This window comes from Mchenga conophoros, linkage group LG9 (assembly GCF_057382185.1).
Source record: "Mchenga conophoros isolate Kocher_MC1m ecotype Shallow Benthic linkage group LG9, M_conophoros_male_GT1.1, whole genome shotgun sequence".
Lineage (NCBI taxonomy): Eukaryota > Metazoa > Chordata > Actinopteri > Cichliformes > Cichlidae > Mchenga > Mchenga conophoros.
This window is the reverse complement of record NC_140534.1, coordinates 17557869-17577013: the sequence shown is the minus strand read 5'-3', so window position 1 is coordinate 17577013 and position 19145 is coordinate 17557869. Positions and strand designations below refer to the sequence as shown.

The window sequence follows — 19145 nt, the reverse complement described above, 5'->3', positions numbered from 1 at the left end:
CAGACGATTATATTTATTATATTTGCAGTTAAATGAGTTTTACCTGAACCATATCTCAAGGATGACCCAGAGGGCCCTGGAGGTCCTGGTGGCCCAGGAGGTCCAACAAGACCAGGCTTGCCATAGCCTGGTATACCAGGAGGCCCTGGCGGCCCAGGGGGGCCAGGGGGACCGACCACTGATTCTCCTTTGGGCCCCTAAAATATATAAAGGACAGAATTACTAACACTTTAAGGTTTATTCTTTCAAAAATATACCATGATGCATAAAACTTACCACGGGTCCTGATCTTCCAGGGATACCTGAAATCCCCGGGAACCCCGCCTCTCCCTTTTCCCCTTTGATTCCCTGGTCACCATTCATCACCTATTAGTGCATACACAGGCAAAACCATCACACAGTAATCAACTGCTGACTGAAAAACGATTAAGTGCCAAAAACTACAGTCCTTTAAATGTCTACTTAAAGACTTCGAAAAGTAAGTCAATCTATAAAGACTCCCATGTAAAAACACCAACTTTAGAGCAGAAATCAAGTCTGGTACAAAACATGGTTGCAGTTTACGCAGCCAACTTTCCCCAACAACTCTACATGGGCTGAAACCGTTTTCACAACTTGTTAAATTTCTATTAAAGTTTAATTCTATCTGGAGTGTGGTTGACTTCACTGACAGGCAGAAGTTGACAAACATGGCTGTAGCCACCAGCTCCCTGCTAGGCTTCAAATGCCAGAACTCCTGTTGGTATGTTTTGGAGTATTTCTTTATATGAGTATTTAAAATGATTTAAAAGGTCTGCTGAATTGTATTAACAACCTGTCCAACAAGTTTGTGGTCCAATTCAAGTGAGTGAAATTCTAGTATTGAATGTTACTAAGTACTTATTAGCAGCTGCCTTTGCTGTCATACAGTCAGCACATGTGGTTGAACGTTGTTAATAAAGTTTGCTAAAATTAACTAATAATTTGGCACTGAATTCTCTTTCTTTACATGACATAAGTCTCAAATCATTCATTGATAACTGATAACCACTTTTTTCCACTTGTAACAAGCAGTAAAGCTACAACTGGGGCAAATTTTAATTGTTAAAAATACTTTTGAGCCATTTTTGTCATTCAGTAGTTAAAAAATGTTCAAAATCCATGATAATGATTTGTGGGATTTTTTCTTTCTTTCTTTCTTTTTGTCATCCGGTATGAACTCTACATTTCCTTAGAATATTTGAATGAAGGTGCTATAAAGTATCTGCCTATATATTTCCAGCTAAACTGTCTCCAACTGGTTTACCACTAATATTTTCTTTTATGTCTTCACCCGACTTAGCTTTCAGAATATTTTAGACATATTCTTACAACCTGATCATAAATCCACAAAACAAATGGCTATATTCACCTTTTAAATACAATTTGTGGTTAAAATTCAAGCACACATTCCATAACAAAAAAAGAGAAAAGAGCAACCTTTGTTTTTCCCTTATAAAACTTACCCAGCCTCCTCTTTGATTATATGACACTAGAGGAGAAACAAAAACAAACAAACAACACTTTTATTCTTGAATCACAGCGGGTTAAAAAGCTACATAAATTACCCTTTTTAAGCCTCCTTTATATTAAGATTGATTTTTCTCTCTGATAATTCTTAATATATTTAGTGTTTTTATTTTAATACTAAGGAAGACATTTTTAACTCACTTGGTGGAGCCGGTATCCCTGGAAGTCCCCTCTCTCCCTTCTCCCCTTTTATTCCTATCTGACAGTTACCTTTGAGACAACAAAATGTACTGTAAATACGCTGCAACTTTGGGTATGTTTATTAAAAGTATTTTGAGTGTAAAGGCAGTCTCTGGCAAACTATTTCCATAATTAGTTGATGTTTAATTTACAGGAAACAGATAAGTTGACCAAACCTACCAGCTGCAATGGTTCCATTTGAATTAAGCTGAAATAACAGAAAAAATGCAGATTAACAACAGGCAGTGACACAATTCCTTGTCAGTTTACAATACATTATAGTACTGATACCCCCGTTTTGCATGTTAACACTACACTTGATCAGCAACTGCAAACACATGCAGATTTTCTACAGGTGCGACTTTATAACTACCTCCTTTTGTTTCCTGCACTTAGCCTTCATCTTTACAGACTTGAAATGCATCATGCAGGGATATTTTGGAGCAGCTGTTAAAATGTTTTGAGTGATAAAAGGTGTTACAATGAAAAACATGCGTGTTATCGGTACACAGAAGGAAAAGCAGAGGACGGTGTTAAGAGAGAAAAAAAAATGGCGTGGTAGCCCACAAAAAAAGTTTTGTACTTTTGTGCACATGAGGTTTGATCAAGATGCACTTCAGAGTCGGCTCAGCATACACTCTAAAGTCCGATGGATAATTCATTTACATGCTGACTTTTATGCAGCCTGTGTCAGAGAAAAATCAAGTATGCACTGCAGATAAGCAGACAGACTGTGCGAAATCAATATTCCACAATACAAATATAAATTTACCAGTGGGATTTTACATAAAGCTCTTTAACACAGGCTGCACTAAAGCTGTCGATTTATTATGCTTTATTAGTATACAGTGCAGCTGTACGGTCAGAAACCTACGGGTGTTTTGCAGTGTGGTCTGGGGGGTATAGGGAACACTGTCTTTAGGAAGAAAAGGAAACAGTGAGCAAATAAAACACATAATTTAAAGTGACAATTGACAAGAACTGTGTAAAAAATTAAAAGTGTTTACTCCTTTGGGGCAGTTGAATATTCCTGGGCGCCCCGGTGGGCCGGGAGGACCGGGAGGTCCCTATGAAGAGTAAAAGAAAAAAAGACAAAACTGAAAAAACTGAAATGAAACTCTTTGCCAAACTGGCACAAGGAAATCAAAGCAACCTATGCTTCATTTGAAGATTATGATCAAAACCAGGTGCACAATATTCATACATAGAAACCGTAAAGCGTGACTCACTGGCAGGCCTCGAGAGTCCCCTTTCTCTCCTTTGGGTCCCATGAGGCCTGGGCGACCCTACAGAGACGGAGAGTTGTTATCCAAAAAGCAATTAAGTTTTTAGAAAAGAAAGTTACATAGATTTTAACTTCAACAATTCCCGCAGGGAAATTTGGGAGATGGATAGTTGGATAGTTTGCTGAACAAGTCAGTGTGTGATCAAATTTAACATAAAACCAAATCAAACAGGAGTTTCAATACATGAACTGAGAAAATTAGTTTGGAGAAAGCTAATCGTGTCAAATATGCACTGTTTTAGTTCATCTTAATCTTCTAATTTGTGAATCAATGCACAGAAATATGTTAATCTACTCTTAATTAGACAGTGTTTGGAGAGTCCATGGTGCTTACTGGTCTTCCAGGGAGCCCAAATTCTCCCTTGTGTCCCGCTGGTCCTATGGGCCCCTGTTGGGAATTAGAAAAAGTGATGCACCTGATGATCTATATCAGTGGAAATAAAACCAGCATTCATTAGCATTTACTTTAGTTTTCTGCAATCACTTACTTGAATTCCAGGGGGCCCTGGTACACCGTTCTCTCCCTGCAAACAAAGCTATATTTATGTACCATCCTGCACTCTTCATACACATACACAGAAAACTTTATCAGGGAGTTAGGTCTAAAAAGTGCAATATAACCTTGAATCCTTTGGGTCCCACTGGCCCAGGCAGGCCTGACATCATGGATCCATCTGCTGAGATGACAAATCCTGGCTCACCCTTTTCACCCTGTGTGTACACACAAGTACATTTAAAAAAAAAAAAAAAAGCAACTTCCTGATAGTTTTCATTATAGTGTCCATACAGAAAACAAATCATGTTGTATGTACATCCCACTTACTTTAAGTCCAGGCGGTCCTTGCAAACCTGGCAATCCCATGTCACCCTTTGGACCCTTTGGTCCCTGCAAATAATTATGAGATTTCACAATTGAATAATTGATAATCTATATAATGAAATAAATCAAAGAGCAACAGCAGTGGGATGGTATTCCAGTAGACTTTTTGTAACCAGAAGAGTCGCCCTCTGGTTGCTATTAGAAAGAATGCATTTGGTCTACACTCAGTGAATTTTGGTCAGGTACTCACAGCGGGTCCCTGAGCTTCAAAAACCCCTGAGAAGTTAAAGGCGCCATCTGTGTCGTTCAATAAGAGCTGAAGACAGAGAAAAGGAGTTTTAACAGTAAGACAGAGAATCACTAATGTTTAAATAGTAGAGTCACCAAAAGTATCACTACTTACATCCTGAAGGTTGATGATGGTTCCTGGTGGTCCAGGTGGTCCTGGGGGCCCAGGCAAACTACGCCCATCCTGTCCTGGCTCTCCCTGGAATAAAAAAAATAATAAAATAGTTGACATTTTTACCTTTCAGCACATAGCAGTGCATGTATGCAGTATCTGTCTAGCAACTTGTTGATGGTTTCACCTTTTGTCCTTGGTCACCTTTGTCCCCCTTTGGTCCCTACAGACACAGGATTAAACATTAGCTGTAGTTCTTAGTGCCACTTAAATATGTGTCTGTTCTCTCCGACTAGTAAAAATGTAGTATGTGTAAAATCATTTAAAAAACATAAACAAAAGACACATATATAACTGTTGCATTTTGTAAGTTGGTTAACCTTACTCTCCAGTTGCTGCTGCATCTGCAATCTACTTTGCAACCCAACCCCACCCAAGCTACGGCTTTTTATGCTGTTTTTGAGTTACATCTGTTGTCACTGATGCATGCAAACTAGTGCAGACTGAAATAATTTACAGCTTGACTGAACATCATTTATTTAAGCATCAGTCTTTAAAAAAAGGGCACACTGCTTATTAAAATGTGTCAGAATTATTTAGATCACTGACCTCTGCCCCAGTCAGTCCATCTGTACCAGGAATGCCTGGGTCCCCGGGAACACCCTGCTCTCCCTGCAGAAGGAATGAAGAAAAATAAGCATCATTATGATGTAAAAAGGTGACTTGATTTCTGTCTTCTTAAAACTGAGGAATTCTTTCTGAAAAACTGATAAATAACCAAATCAATGATATTGATTATAATGTTCCAATCCAAATCCAAAAGTTGGCTGTGAACCTGTAAGATGACAGAATCTTTACTTTCTAGAGCACCATGCAGCCTAAAGCCAACATCTCCTCTCACCACAAGGACTTTTACTTAATGGTCATTTATGGACCTAAAGCAAGCAGACTTTCAAGAAGCTTGTCTGATTTAATATCTTCAGCAGACTAACCTTTTGTCCTGGCTTTCCTGGAACACCAACAAAACCATCTTGACCCTATGAAAAGGATGAAGGAGACAAAATAAAGAAATCTAGATTTAAAAAAACAAATTGCATTTAGCAAAAACAGCAATTTATTGTATGCATCACTGAATGCCATCCAAGGCCTTAGATTTTAAATGTTCACCCATCCAACTTAACCTGAGAACATTTTTCAGGGAGAGCCATTTACATGGACCCACACACAAATATTTTACCTTGGGTCCTGGAAGTCCTGGGAGTCCTGGAGGTCCCTGTGAAAATCAAACCAAAATCAAACCTCGGGTAATAACAGCAGCCGTTCGTGAAATGCAAAAATGATAATACACTAAAATCGTGCCACATTTGTACCTGTGGACCTCTGGGTAATGTCGCTGCTGAAGCGGCCTCTAGCCCCGATCCTTCCATGTCCTAAAAAAGTGCAAAGGCATCTAGCAATGAGCCAACATGTTTGTTGGAAACGAGGGCTCACATCAAATTTATGCACAGTTAATGATCAAAACTTTTGTTATAACACACACGCTGCAGCATTCACGGACAATTCATTTGCACTGTTTCTGTGTTTACAGGGAGATTGGGTTAAACAATGCATAGTTATTATACGTTCTTTGTCATCATGCTCTAGTTCTACAAACAAATCAATACTCATATCAGCTAAAGTTGCATATTATTCTTTATGATTTTCTAATGATAAAAATGACAAAACATTAGATATATTATCCCCATACATTTAGTAGTGAAACACACTATACCTCAAAGTCTGGGATGAAGTTTCTTCCTGGAGGCCCTGGGGGGCCAGGAGGACCAGGCAGACCCCTAGGACCAGGATGCCCTTCTGGACCATCTGCTCCTGGTAGACCTGGGAATCCTGGTGGGCCCTGATCTCCCTGAAAGAGACAAAATGTTTTTTGTTTTTTTTTTACTTTTAAAAGTAAAAAAATATTTTAGCAGGTAAGGAGTTGCTTTAACATAGCACAAGAAACCATTTGCCTCAATGCAAGCAGAAAAAGTGAGCAGAATTATGATTGCCAATATCGATAATGGTGGTTTGTCAATGTATCAAATATAATGAATAGCAAAATGAGCAGATCTTAACCTTTTGTGGGAGGTAAGTGAGCAGAGCTATGCTGTAGTATTGTGAGACGAAATGAAAAAACACAAATTGCACACATTCCTATTACTGACTCTCTCTACCGATTTACTCTTTGACAGTTTTAAAAGTAATTTAAAAAAAGATTAAAAAACACATTTCAATCGACTTCAGCACAGATTAAATTTATTACATCATTACTGAAAGAACAACACTTCATGGGCTGGGCGCTCAGGTATGCACCGGCTCACTCCCGGTGGCGGCTTGTCGGGGCCTGGTGCCTGTGGCTCGGTCGTGGCCCTTCGGACGGGGTGGAGTGCCCTCGGCCTCTGGGCCTGGGGCTCGGTCCACTGTGGCACAGCTGGCTGCCGGTGGAGCTTAGGGGCACATCACTGCAACCCTCTCTGGCTTCTGCTCCGCGGCTGCTGGGTGATCCCTCATCTGGGGCTCTCCTCAGCTCTTATCGGTAGAGTGGCACAGTTGCCCCTCCGTTGGTCTTCCTTGGACTCTTGCTTTCTGGGGGTCTCTGGTCCCTGGAGGAGATCCAGGGACCAGGATGGGGCTATGGCCCACACCCTCTAGCAGATCGTTACATGAAGGAACCTTTTGAATACAAGTGTGCTCATGCTCACAGGTTTACACACAGGTGTTCACGGACACAAACGACACCTTCCTTTGCTGCTACCTCAAAGCACACTGTGCGCTGTCGATCTTACGTGCTGTGCAATAATAGTCAATATTTAGTATTTACACATAGATTACCGCAATGATGTTGTTTATTATATTGCTCTCTTTTTTGCTTGCTTTCTGTCTTTTTTTTCCCTCTCAACAGGTGATCCAGGTGATTGATATATATGTATTTTTTGCCCCCCACCTTTTTTTTTGTTTGTTTGTTTGTTTTTGTGCCCTTTATCTCCGTCTCTCTTCCCCGCTGTTCTTCTTTCCCTCCCGCTCTTTCTTTCTCCCTTTCCTTTCCCCCAGTCATGTATGTAACAACTGAAAATAAAATAAAATAAAATAAACAATAAAAAAAAAGGTCAATCAAATGGACCAGTACGGCAAGGCGGGGCTGGTCCACTTGGTATAGTAAATCCGTTGGGCATCTTTCTTTCTTCAGAATTATTGTCTAAAGAACCAAACGAGACAGGTGGCAGAAAAAAAAGGAAAAAAAAAAAGAACAAAACTTCATTAATTATTTCTAAAAGAAATGGGCAACATATTTAGATAATAATGACCTGAAAGGAATATCACCATGTTGTCCGGGGCTTGGTCTGTGACCCAGCGTTATGGGTTTATTTTGTATTTTTGATTCCTTATGTTTTATTGAAAACATGTTAAAACAGCATCTTATGCTGTTATTATTAGTCAGGATTTAGTTGAGTTGTATTCTAGTTTTTCTGTCATCTATGTCTCCTTGGTGGTGTGTCTCTTTTGTTCTCCGTGTTGTCTTTCTTGACACGTGTTCTATGGAAAGCAGGAGATGTAATAATGTAGGGCAAAATATTATCTTACTGTTCAAATAAACTACTCATTTTTCCTGATCCCTAGTAAAATCCAGATAATTATCAGAACACAATACAAAGTTTTTCATCATGTAATGAGAAAGGGTGTGGAGTGTCCAGGAGACAGAACAACTATACTGGGTGCATCTTGTCTTGGACCCAGACCAGTTAGTCTTGCCCCTTCACTTTGTCACACATCTCCAGAGGAGTCTTCATCTGCACACTCCAATACACTCTTTGTGGTGGGGGTGGTGGGTGCTGACCCAGACTCAGTAGTGTTCCGGGGCATTGACATTGCTGACCCCAGGTCAACCTTCTTTAACATCATGGCGGATTTTGGGGAATGAGGGTGCCCACTGAGCCAGTGGTTTTCTGCCAGTCCCTACTTGTGCTTGTTGGTCCCAGGGTGAGTGGGTGAAGGTCGTCAGCCCGCTCCCTTGGTGGCACAGGTTGGCCTGGACTTCCACCATGTCGGGGAAGAGTGGCGCTGCCAGGTGGTCCTGGGCGCCTCGAGCACTGGAACCCTGGGACCCTGCTATCGGCTCGTACCAGGGTGGCCAGCCTCTAGCAGGGTCGAGTGCCCATTACCTCTGGTTCTCTGGGATTCTCACCCTTTGGCTGTGGGCACCCCATCTGGGGCCTCTCTCCTTCTCCTCCTGGGATGGACAAGTGAATGTCACAGAGATGTGTGGCCTCAGGTCTTGGACCGTCTTGGGGGTTGTCCTGGTTCCATCTCTGCATGCCTTCAGGCTTCTGGTGGGTATTGTTGCAGCTTCCCACCCTCATTATGAAATACATTTGTGACAAAGACACACTCACCGTCTCTCTCTCTCTGTCTCTCTCACTCATACACACACATTATAGGAAGATTTGTGGATTCATGTATCTGTGTATTATCAAATGTCTTGTGTTCACGTGCTGTATGTTTGTTTTGTTCTTTGTTTCTTACAGATGCAGCAGTTGGCGATACATTGTGCATTTCTATTTGTTTCTATCATCCCATTTCTACTCCCCATCCAAACCACCACCACTTTTTTTTCTCTTGCCTGTCTTGACTTAGACATCGTCATATCCATATATAATATTAATATTTAAAATAACACAAAAATAAATGAATAAATAAGCAGATAAATGATTCACATGAACAAGAGGAGCCTATAGAGATTCTGTATAGCTGTTCTTGCAAAAGCTAAATGTGTTCGGCACCACCATGCATTCAGATCACAAGTCTGATTGCAAAACCTTCCAGCAGGACAGGATTAAAAAACAATAACAAAAACAAAAAAACAAAACAATCTTACCTTTGGTCCTGGTTGACCACTCACACCAGGCTCGCCCTGTTAAAAACATAATGAAATAGAGTTAGCTCGTGTTTAATGGGGAAACAGAGCGGCTATTGCAATACAGACTTGTTTACACTCAAGCCCCTTTGGGTTTATTGGTCCATTGGGGCATCTCATTAAGAGGCTCTTTGTGTTAGGCGGTTATAGAGTTTTTGTCTAATTGTTTTTGCTAACAGAGCACTTAGAGGCCTTCTCTAGGGAAATCAGAGAGGGCTAAAACTAAAGGTTGAGGATTGGAAAACACACAAATGAGAGCCAAAACCAGTGAGAGGATTTTCTTCTTAAATCCATGTCTTAAATAGTGACAATACAATATATGTTGATCATTAGCCTTACCTTGTCTCCTCTCTCCCCAGCAGGCCCAGGATTGCCATCTTTTCCACTGACTCCCTGCAAGTGTAACAAAATTATTTTTTTCCCCTCAAGAATTTGGATTTACCAGAATAACATGTACATGTATTACAGAGTTGGCATAGTTTGCGTAATTGTGGCTCTTATTCAGATTTTTTGGACAAAAGCGGGCTGCTTGGTGTGAGCTCATAAAAGCGAGCCGTTTGAAATGAGAACATATTAAAGCTCTTGAGCCTCTTTGGTCTGAAGTGAATAAAAATTTCATGAACCAAAGCAGCCTTGCAGTGAATACTCCATGCCTGTGAGTATATCATTCACACTGTTAGTAAGAGCTTCTATAATTAAAAAAAACCAAAAAGACACATTTCCACCAACAGATGCTACAGCTGCAACCAAATTCAAGCGCTTGTTGTTCATCACTTTAGCTCCTGCCGTAAAAGCTGCGAGGATAATGGAAAGAAAGGCCTGATCCATTTACTGGTGTGTGGGTGCAAATACAAGCTTTTGAAAATGAAACATTTTCACAAGCCTCTATGTAGTCTCGTGAAAAACAAAGTACATCACATGATTTAACGACGTTTGTTTAGGCTCTCAGTTCTGGCCACAGAATTTCAATCAGGTTGAAGTCTGGACTAAGCCCAGGCCACTGCAACAACCCAATCCTTCTCTTTTTCAATAATTATATTGTAGATTTGCTGCTTTGCTTGGGATCATTGTCCTGCTGTATAACACAATTTCAGCCTGGCTTTAGCCATTGGAGAAATAATTTCAATAAATACTTGAGTATATAGAGGAGTTCATGACTCAGTTACTGCAAGGTGTCCAGGTCCTGTGGCTGCAAAACAAACCCAAATCATTACCCCTCCACCACTGTGCTTAATAGTTGGTATGAGATGTTTCTGCTAATATGCTGCATTTGGGTTTCATCAAATGTCCTGCTGCGCTTTATGACCAGACTTCTCTACTTTGGTCTTGTCTGTCCAAAAGAAATTGTTCCAGAACTCTTGATTAGTTTTACAAACCTAAGCCGTGCAGCCATGTTCTTTTTAGAGAGAATAGGTTTTCTCTTGGTGACCCTTCCAAAGAAGCCACACTTGTTTCAACCTTACTGTCACAAACTTTAACATCTAATATACTAACTGAGGCTTGTAGAGTCTGAAATGTGGCGCTTGGGTCAGACCTTGTGGTGAAATTGTTGGGACATCCACACTGGGGAAGATTGTGACCTTGTATTAACACACACCTGACTGCACCAGACCCACAAACTACCAACTTCTGCTTTTATAGAAGTGGTCACACTTTATGATGATCAAATAATCAGGTGCATTTGATTAGCATTAACCTTATAAAAAGTAGTAAGGACGTACTTGATTTTTCATAGAATTCCATCGTGCTGGGAAAACTTCATTTTTCACATGATTATAAAATGAGGTGGCAGATATGTTCATGTACTGTACAATTTAACTAGTGTATGTAATGTATTTCAAAAGAGGAACCACTAAGTCTTAACTGCAGACACATACAATCTTTGTTCATTCTGTGCATCAAGCAATGGCAGGAAAGCAGTAAATGAACATTTTAAATGGCATTGGGGGAAATACTGTCTTTTCAGCCCATTGTACCTGACCAGACCCTGACTCTGAATCAGACCCAGAGCCACTAAACCACTCCTCAGACACCTGAACACAGAACCCAGGTCAAAAATGAATGTTCTGAAGGCAAAGACTAAAAGAAAGATGCATTTCAAAAAAACCTTAATCACAGAAATGTTTCATGCAAAATTATGTTTTTGTTTTGTTTTGAATAAAAACTGCTCTTGATTTTAATTAATTCTATTGTGTGTGTCAGGTGGGTCCTTTGAAAGAGTTTTAATAGAGTTAGAGTATACCTCCTGTTTAACTTTTAGCATAAATTAGCAAATGACAAATGAGTTTGTTATGTGAGAGCAGATGTGAAATCTACTAAAGAAATTACATTTTCAGTGTTTGTCTTGTCCTTCCAAAGAAACCATAATACTGTATAAACTTGAGCCTGTATAAACTATAATACTTGAGCTGCTAGAGTTTACAATATGTAGAAAACATATTGGTTCATTTAGTATTTTTAAGCTGCTGCATTTAGATTGGGCTCTAACAGAAAATGGACCAAGGTAAAACTCACAGGAAGTCCAGGTTCGCCCTTTGCTCCATCCCTTCCATCTTTCCCAGGAGTCCCAGGTAGTCCAGAAAAGATGTCCTCAGAAGGAGATCCTGGGGGCCCTGGCAGTCCTGGGGGACCTGGAGGCCCTGGGGGACCCTGATAACACAAGAAAACATTACAGTTATGGGAAAAATGCTCTGTAAAACAGGTAAACTATAGTGTCAGTATACAGAGACAGAGAAAGCAACTTCACTTACCCTAATAATCTCTGTGTCACTGTCAAAGTCTTCAAATCCAGAACCCTCCTGATGAACACAAAGGCAATGACCCCTCATTTAGTCAAAAGGTAAGTCACTTATACTAAAATGTTATGGTTGGTTATAACATAATGAGCCTTTTTTTTCTCATTCCACAATATATAAATAAATATTTTATTTTCAACTTAAAATATTTATTTTCATCCCCAGTATGAATATCACTGCTGTGTAAAAATGTTGAGGAACATAATGAAAACGATGGGCGTATCATCAGATCTGATTTCTGCTGCAACAAATGTGACTTAGCTTTAGCATCACACCAGAAAAAATACAACCTAACAAATTCATATCAACATTTGGAAATAGAATATGGGCAGTGTCTACATGAAAAGTTCACGTATATGAAGGTATACAGAACAGAAACAAGGATTTCACAAATAAACTGGAGCTAATTTTAGTTCCTTGTATGAATCAAGCACACCTGATTTTGCTTAAACTAAGAACAAAGTGAATAAATGACTGACCAGGAACACGGAGGACTTGCTGGGCTGCCCTGGAGGTCCTGGAGGACCCGGAGGGCCAGGTAGTCCAACACCAGGATCACCCTGAGAGAAACAGAAGAAAGTTTGTGTTATTTTCTACATTTCAAGGATTACTTACTTATTTCTTTAATTATATATTTAATTTTATAAGTCCATGTTAAAATTTCTGTAACCACCCTAAAGGTTTTTACCTTTTCTCCCTTAGGACCAGACTCTCCGGGTAGTCCTGGAAATCCTTTTGCTCCCTGAGAGAGATGACAATCACGGCAGTGCACATGAGCTTTCCCCTCTGAGACATTAAATAATAACTTCCACATGAAGGAAACTATATATTTGAAAGACTAGGAGGATTTTACTTACTGGTGAACCAGTTTCCCCTTTGCTTCCCTGGAGAAAAGACAAAAACAGAAAGCAAATCAATCATGTTTAAATCTGACAACACAACAGAGTAAAAAAAACATCCTGTGCTCCGTGAACGGACGTCTGAATTGTTTAAAAATAGAAGCTTGTGAATGCCTCAAATTCAGTGCACAAACGTGCAGGTTAAACTCACAGGGTGTCCATCTTTCCCTGGAAGTCCAGGTGTGCCTGGGGGTCCCTGTGGTCCTTGTGGGCCTCGTTGTCCAGGCTCCCCTCCTTGTCCCTCTTCTGAGGCTGGTCCTGGAGGGCCTGGAGGTCCTGGGGGACCAGCTGGGCCTGGCTCCCCTTTCTGCCCTGGATAAACCTGGAGGGACTAAGGAGTTAGGATTTTTTTTTATTTTTTATGTAGACTGCAGTCACACTAATTTAAAAAAAATAAAAGGAAAAAAATAGGGCAGCATCAGCTGTAGTAAGTGGGACAAACTTGCTCTACAGGAAACAGTTTCCGTTTTCTCTCTCTCTCTCTCTCTCTTTAAAGCACATTTAATGTTAACCTCATCAACCACGTCACTTCCAGCCCGTCTAGAGTTACAGCAGAGTACCAACCATCCCCTTTACAGACCTTTAAAGACCTGTTGCCTTAATTATATAAAAACTGTAATGATCTTAACCCATAATATGTTGAAACAGACACATTTATGTTATATAAATTCAGAAGATAATTCTGACTTACAGTGTCAGGTGTGGAAACTGAAGCACCTGTCTGAAATGACTTTGCTGTAACATAAAGAGAAAAAGGAAAAAACAAGCATGTTTGAGCACATTAAAAATGGCACTGCTGTGGATTTGATGAATAAAGCACAGATGAAAAGGTTGAGCATTGGATCATACGAACAAAGGAAAGGAAGCTACACTGTGTCTTCAGCAACATCTGGTGGAAACTCTTGGAAATGCAACGAAGGAGGAGCCGATTTACTCATGAATTGCAGCACAAACGAAGGGAAGCATGAAATAATTTTGCTATATCACTGGTCTAATCCTGAAAATATATATATATTTTAAGTGGCAGATAACTGCTGTTTGTTGCCACAGGACAGAGTTCCTGAGACCACATTAAAACGTTTACATGAATGCATTTTACCTTGCACCGTGGTCACCTCCACTTCCTGCCCAGAAGCTTCCTCAAAGTTGTCATCTTCGTCATCGCTTGTTGGCATCTCAGTGGGTGGAGGTGGAATCACAATGTAAGTGGGGGCCAGCTCTGGCTAATAACCACGATGGTAAAACAAACAAACAAACAAACAGACAAACAAACAAAAAAAGAAATCAGTGTGCATCTTTAGACCAACCTTCAGCACTAAACTGCATATTTTTTATATTTTTAAATGCATAATATTCTGCAATCTGGATATTACAGCACACTAGTTATAGCTGCAGCTGTGGATTAATTAAAGAGCCTTTTTTTTTCTTTCATAATTCAACAAAGAGTCTCTGTATATGTGAACAGACAACCAAACAAGAAAAAGAAAGAAAGTGAAGCGTTTGCCACGGATGGTAGGAAATGTTTGCTCTCAGATCAGATCCTAATACAGTGTCACACTGACAGCCTCATTCCACACATTTCTTAGAGTATTCCAACATTACGTCTACAAGATCTGCTGCGATCATAAAATGTCATGACCGCACGCCTAGAAAAGCCCGCTGTCTTGCTCATGAATGATAAATAGAAATGACTGCAGATGGAAAAAAGGCTGTAAATCATTTTCTTTCCTGAAGAGAGTTTTTGATTTTAATCCATCGTCTGACAGGCCTTTGAGTGTCCAAGGGAGACGCTTATTAAGTAGCTCAGACTGCCTGGAGAAGAGGTCGCACACATCTGGATTGTGTGTTCATACAAAAGGGACTGAAATACATGTACATCAGTGAAGTCATACTTGGACCACAGATGGTGATCTGTGTGATTGAAATCTCTCTTATCTGCACTTTTAGATGGTTTCTTAGCTAGTTTCTTGGAAGACAATCACCAAAAACTCAAGTGTCTTTGACTCTGTAGCTTAAAGTTCCCAGAAAATGACTAAAAAAATCAACTAAAAATTGATTTGTGGACTGAGTCTTAATATTAAGTTACGTTTTTAAAGTTTTAATCAACAGGTTTATTTTAAATCACTATGGGAACATAACTTATCTATACAATGACACATTGGCCATCTTCTTTTCTTTTTTAGTGGGCTTTTTTAGAAGTCATTTCCTTAAGCATAGTAATGTGATATTATTTGCATAAATTCATTACAGATTGCACAGAGCTGGCAGCAATTATCATCATTTTGGTGTCTCCACAGGTACTGAGAGGACAGAAGCTTTTTCATTTGTGACTCGCTTGCGCAAATAAATGGGGTAAAAACAAAACAACAGTGGACACACCATGGTGAACTCTCTCTCCTCCACAATCTTCTTCACTTCATCTTTACCCTCCAAGTTTTCATTGTCACCGCTCCCGTAGCCAGAGGCCTGGAGTTGAAAAGGAGAGCAGGATAAAAGGAATTAGAAGACAAAACACAGAGAAAGTTGGAAAAGTTCAGCAGACCAAAATTCCATCTGAGTTTTTAGCTGCAGGAAGTGAAAATTAAATGAGGAAAGAGGCCAAATGTACACATAAGCAAAACAGCCTTATTCCAGAGTTTGGTTCCCACGGTTACTCACATGTTACTGATGTTTTTCACTGAAACTTATCTTTAATTTAAACAAACAAACAAACAAACAAACAAACAAACACTGGATATCAGAAATGATTAATGTTCTAAACAACATTATCAGGACAGACTGACTGTGGCTCGGTCAGGAATGTCAGAGTGTGTGTGTGTGTGTGTGTGTGTGTGTGTGTGTGTGTGTGTGTGTGAGAGAGTGTGAGAGAGAGAGAGAGAGAGAGAGAGAGAGAGAGAGAGAGCTTGTTTATGTTGTATATTACAGCACCCTGTAAAGGTCATGACTTTTTCTTTTTGCTTTTCCTAAAAATAACCTCTGTTTCACAAGATTACATATTCCTTCTCAGTATATTTTGTTACCTTGCTAACACAAGAAAGGACAATATTATTGAGGAAAATTTATCTCCATAGCCGGTAGTGGGCTTGATAATGCGTGTAATTTAAGACATTTACTTTAAATGTAGTGCTCTTTAAAGATTTTAAAGGCAAGCAAATAGAAGAAAAACTGGGCAGCTCACCAAGATTTAAGAGGAATTACAAGCAAATTAAATAATTTCAAGCACATATTAAGCTGGACTTTGTATTTATGATTACACCAATCCTGTATGTTGTAACGCCACTGTAGTTACAAAACAGGTACATTTATGACATTTTGAACATTTTCATATTTAAAGTTTTACCTCTAAATGATTAAAAAAATGTGTGAAATGACTTTTTGTCAGTCAAAAATATATAGTGTGACAGTAGGCCAAGATTATAAAATCTAGCTGCTTTGACCCGCTGTCACTTTCATTTGCACCAAAGCAGGTGGAATGGATTCATGATGGTTTATGCTTTTAAATGTTTAAATGTAAATGATGTATGCCGGCGTCAGAATTGAATTTTATGCAGTACTGTATGTCTACCAGCAGAGGGAGCCATAGTTCCAAGTTTGCAGTGTTTTAGAGACGTTTGAGGAGCTGAACTTTTCTCAGTTTCGAGTGTTTTCATGCAGACTCACATAAGGATCGTCCTCCTCACACTGGTCATCTGGGGCCGTGGGATCTGCCTTCAACAGCAGCTGCTGGATGGAGCCCTGGAGAGGAGAGTTCGTGTTATATTGCACGCTAATTTAATTCATTCTGTCATTAAATTTTATAGAAGCTCCGAGGACATTTTGCACGCGCGCGCACACACACACTAATTTGGTCTGTCTGCATAACAGTTTATCTGTCTCTCCTTCACTCATTAGCACGCATAATTTACTGCATATACACTGAACACATTAACACACACATTCAACACTGCTGCAAACATCTGGCTAGGAAACAGGTGCATTTCTGTATCTGCTCCAAAGACAATTTTCCCATCAACCTTAAAGCACCAGCCCATAATTTTAATATTTACTTGTCGCAAATTAACACAGAAGATTAAGCTATGTCAAATCCTTTCTGTATTTATACAATTATATAATCCTCTCATCAATTTTCTTTGTCTTAATCAAGGAGGAGGAGAGGGCTGGAGACTATCCCAGCTGTGATAGGACGAGAAGCAGGGTACACCCTGGACAGGGCTATCACTGAGGGACAGATAACCATTGCTCCACCAGGAAGGAAGTTTGAGTGCCCAGAGAGAAACCATGTAGACAAAGGGAGAACACAGAAAGTATTATATGATGGATTTACATTTAAAAGGCCTGTGGAAACAAGGTAGGGAATGACTCCCCCAAGACTAGCCAGTCTCTACCCCTGTGGCCCTGTGAAGTATAAGCATGTGTAGCTAATGCTGTCGTATGTCTTAAATTATTACCCAACTAATGATAATATATTGATCTTGAGCACATTTAGGCAACTAAATTGTTATTTTGATGAGAATTGAACTGAATTGAACTGAATTGAACCTGCCCCATGAAGAGACATGTAACAGCGTTATTAGCTGAGCTATTTTAACTGGGCAACTTTTTTCTTTTGCTGTATGTGAGCTCATCCACAGTCTTGGATGGTGTCCCAGGATACTCTGGAGGCCGACAGAGGGAAACTGGAAGGTTGTGAAATAATGCAGCACATTTAAACCTTTCATTCTAAAAAAGGCTGTTTCTTTTTGGAAGTTCATGAATATTGAATTTTGGTAAGTCTCTTGTATACAGTCCATACTTGTCTGTAACCTTGAGCCAATATGTGGGATGACTCTGAAAGGTAACCTCTAGAGAAGGGTCCCATTCCCAATCCGAACTAAATTTGGTTAGAAAGAAATTTTTGGTGACCAATTTTGTCATTTTATATCATTTTAAAATGCAGGTTATGACTATTTAATGGATGGTTTTACACTTACACAGAGATAGCTGCACCTGGTTTCTTATTTTGTAAAGGGGCGCTCTGACAGCAAGGTATCCTTGCAGAACCTTGGAGGTAATGTGTGACATGTTTATGCCCTCCAAGCCCCTCGCTGGACTGTAGAGCTGTCAGCACATATAGTTGTTTTATGCTGGCAGAAACTCAAACGGTCTTTGTTTTATCATGGGAAGGATACGTGTCATGCTTTCTTCTGCTGTTAGGAAACGATGATAAATTACGCTTTATGCAGATTGTGTCATTTGTGAGGTCTGCTGTAAATACTTGTAAATACTCATAAAGGAAGGAATGCAGTTTTAGAATGAAGAGAAATTAGAGAACAATATAAAGGCGCACACATGTTCAGTGATTGCAGCTGATGATAAACATGTCATAATTCTGACAAGTTATCACACAGTAAGCCAAATATCCTAAGCCATTATCTACCAATGTAAGGAGCATATCAAAGGTGGTTAAAGGTGGGTTTATTTAGTTCTCGGTCAAGGACCAGTGCACTCATAGTATAACAAAAGGTCATTTAAATCAGAGTCAGTGGTCCTGTCTTCTTATTGCATCTGTAAATACTTGCTAAAGGCAATTTCAGCCAAGTTTGTTGATACTGGGATCAGGCCAGATGACAAACAGCTGTTTTTAATGGAATGAAGGACAGCCTATGAAATTTAATGGCGGCAAAGGAGTGAGAAATAGTGATATAGGGAGAAGCAGAGAGGAAGGAGAAGGAAGGGTGGATTGGAGCTGGGGATAGTGAACCAAATCAGAGACATCTGCTTGGTGCAGTAAACAACACATCTGAAACAAACAAAGAATGTGCCACGCAACCTTTTCCGCCTCCTTTAAACGACTACAACATGTGGATTTGCCCCTACATTAAAGCCACAGCCACATGGATGAATGATTTAGTCGGTTAGTTTGTAAAAAACTTTTTTGATTACGTGAATTTAAACACAGGAAAGCAGTTGGAGAATTTCTCGGCAAGTTTCTGGTTGCAGTTTTCAAATGCTCGCCACCACGCACGGCTGTCTGTAGCAGCGACAACTGAACACACAGCACATCGAACAGGTGAGCACCAGTTAGTTGTTTGTAGCAGAGCATATAATTATGGTGTAAAAAACAAGCTTTACCTACCAACCAACAAACCCACAAACAAACAAATGAACCAGTGAAAAAACCAACCTAAGTACCAGTGCACCAACAAATCAACCAACCAACCAACCAACCAACCAACCAACCAAAAATGCTGCAAAGCTGCACCATTTATACTGTCTGCTTAATATATT

At 39.8% G+C, this 19145-nt stretch overlaps 1 protein-coding gene across 3 annotated transcripts in view; it reads right to left on the bottom strand.

The window, feature by feature from the left end:
* The window catches only part of LOC146567105 (collagen alpha-1(XV) chain-like), a 59367-nt gene that overhangs the window by 3669 nt on the left and 36553 nt on the right, over positions 1–19145 (bottom strand). Inside the window, exons 6-37 of one of the 3 annotated variants that reach the window (XM_085286709.1) lie at positions 16539–16613; positions 15258–15344; positions 13978–14101; positions 13570–13613; positions 13030–13209; positions 12837–12863; positions 12668–12721; positions 12459–12539; positions 11935–11982; positions 11699–11833; positions 9524–9577; positions 9146–9181; positions 6005–6139; positions 5604–5663; positions 5471–5506; positions 5226–5270; positions 4843–4905; positions 4421–4456; positions 4237–4320; positions 4084–4149; positions 3837–3899; positions 3635–3724; positions 3502–3537; positions 3348–3401; positions 2958–3014; positions 2736–2795; positions 2603–2644; positions 1909–1936; positions 1690–1758; positions 1485–1510; positions 277–366; positions 44–197 (exon numbers count right to left, since the gene is read on the bottom strand). In XM_085286709.1, coding sequence (XP_085142835.1) covers positions 44–197; positions 277–366; positions 1485–1510; positions 1690–1758; positions 1909–1936; positions 2603–2644; positions 2736–2795; positions 2958–3014; positions 3348–3401; positions 3502–3537; positions 3635–3724; positions 3837–3899; positions 4084–4149; positions 4237–4320; positions 4421–4456; positions 4843–4905; positions 5226–5270; positions 5471–5506; positions 5604–5663; positions 6005–6139; positions 9146–9181; positions 9524–9577; positions 11699–11833; positions 11935–11982; positions 12459–12539; positions 12668–12721; positions 12837–12863; positions 13030–13209; positions 13570–13613; positions 13978–14101; positions 15258–15344; positions 16539–16613 — 2239 coding nt within the window. The remainder of the gene's footprint in view (positions 1–43; positions 198–276; positions 367–1484; positions 1511–1689; positions 1759–1908; positions 1937–2602; positions 2645–2735; positions 2796–2957; positions 3015–3347; positions 3402–3501; positions 3538–3634; positions 3725–3836; positions 3900–4083; positions 4150–4236; positions 4321–4420; positions 4457–4842; positions 4906–5225; positions 5271–5470; positions 5507–5603; positions 5664–6004; positions 6140–9145; positions 9182–9523; positions 9578–11698; positions 11834–11934; positions 11983–12458; positions 12540–12667; positions 12722–12836; positions 12864–13029; positions 13210–13569; positions 13614–13977; positions 14102–15257; positions 15345–16538; positions 16614–19145) is intronic. The other 2 variants (XM_085286710.1, XM_085286711.1) reach the window with 2 other exon arrangements.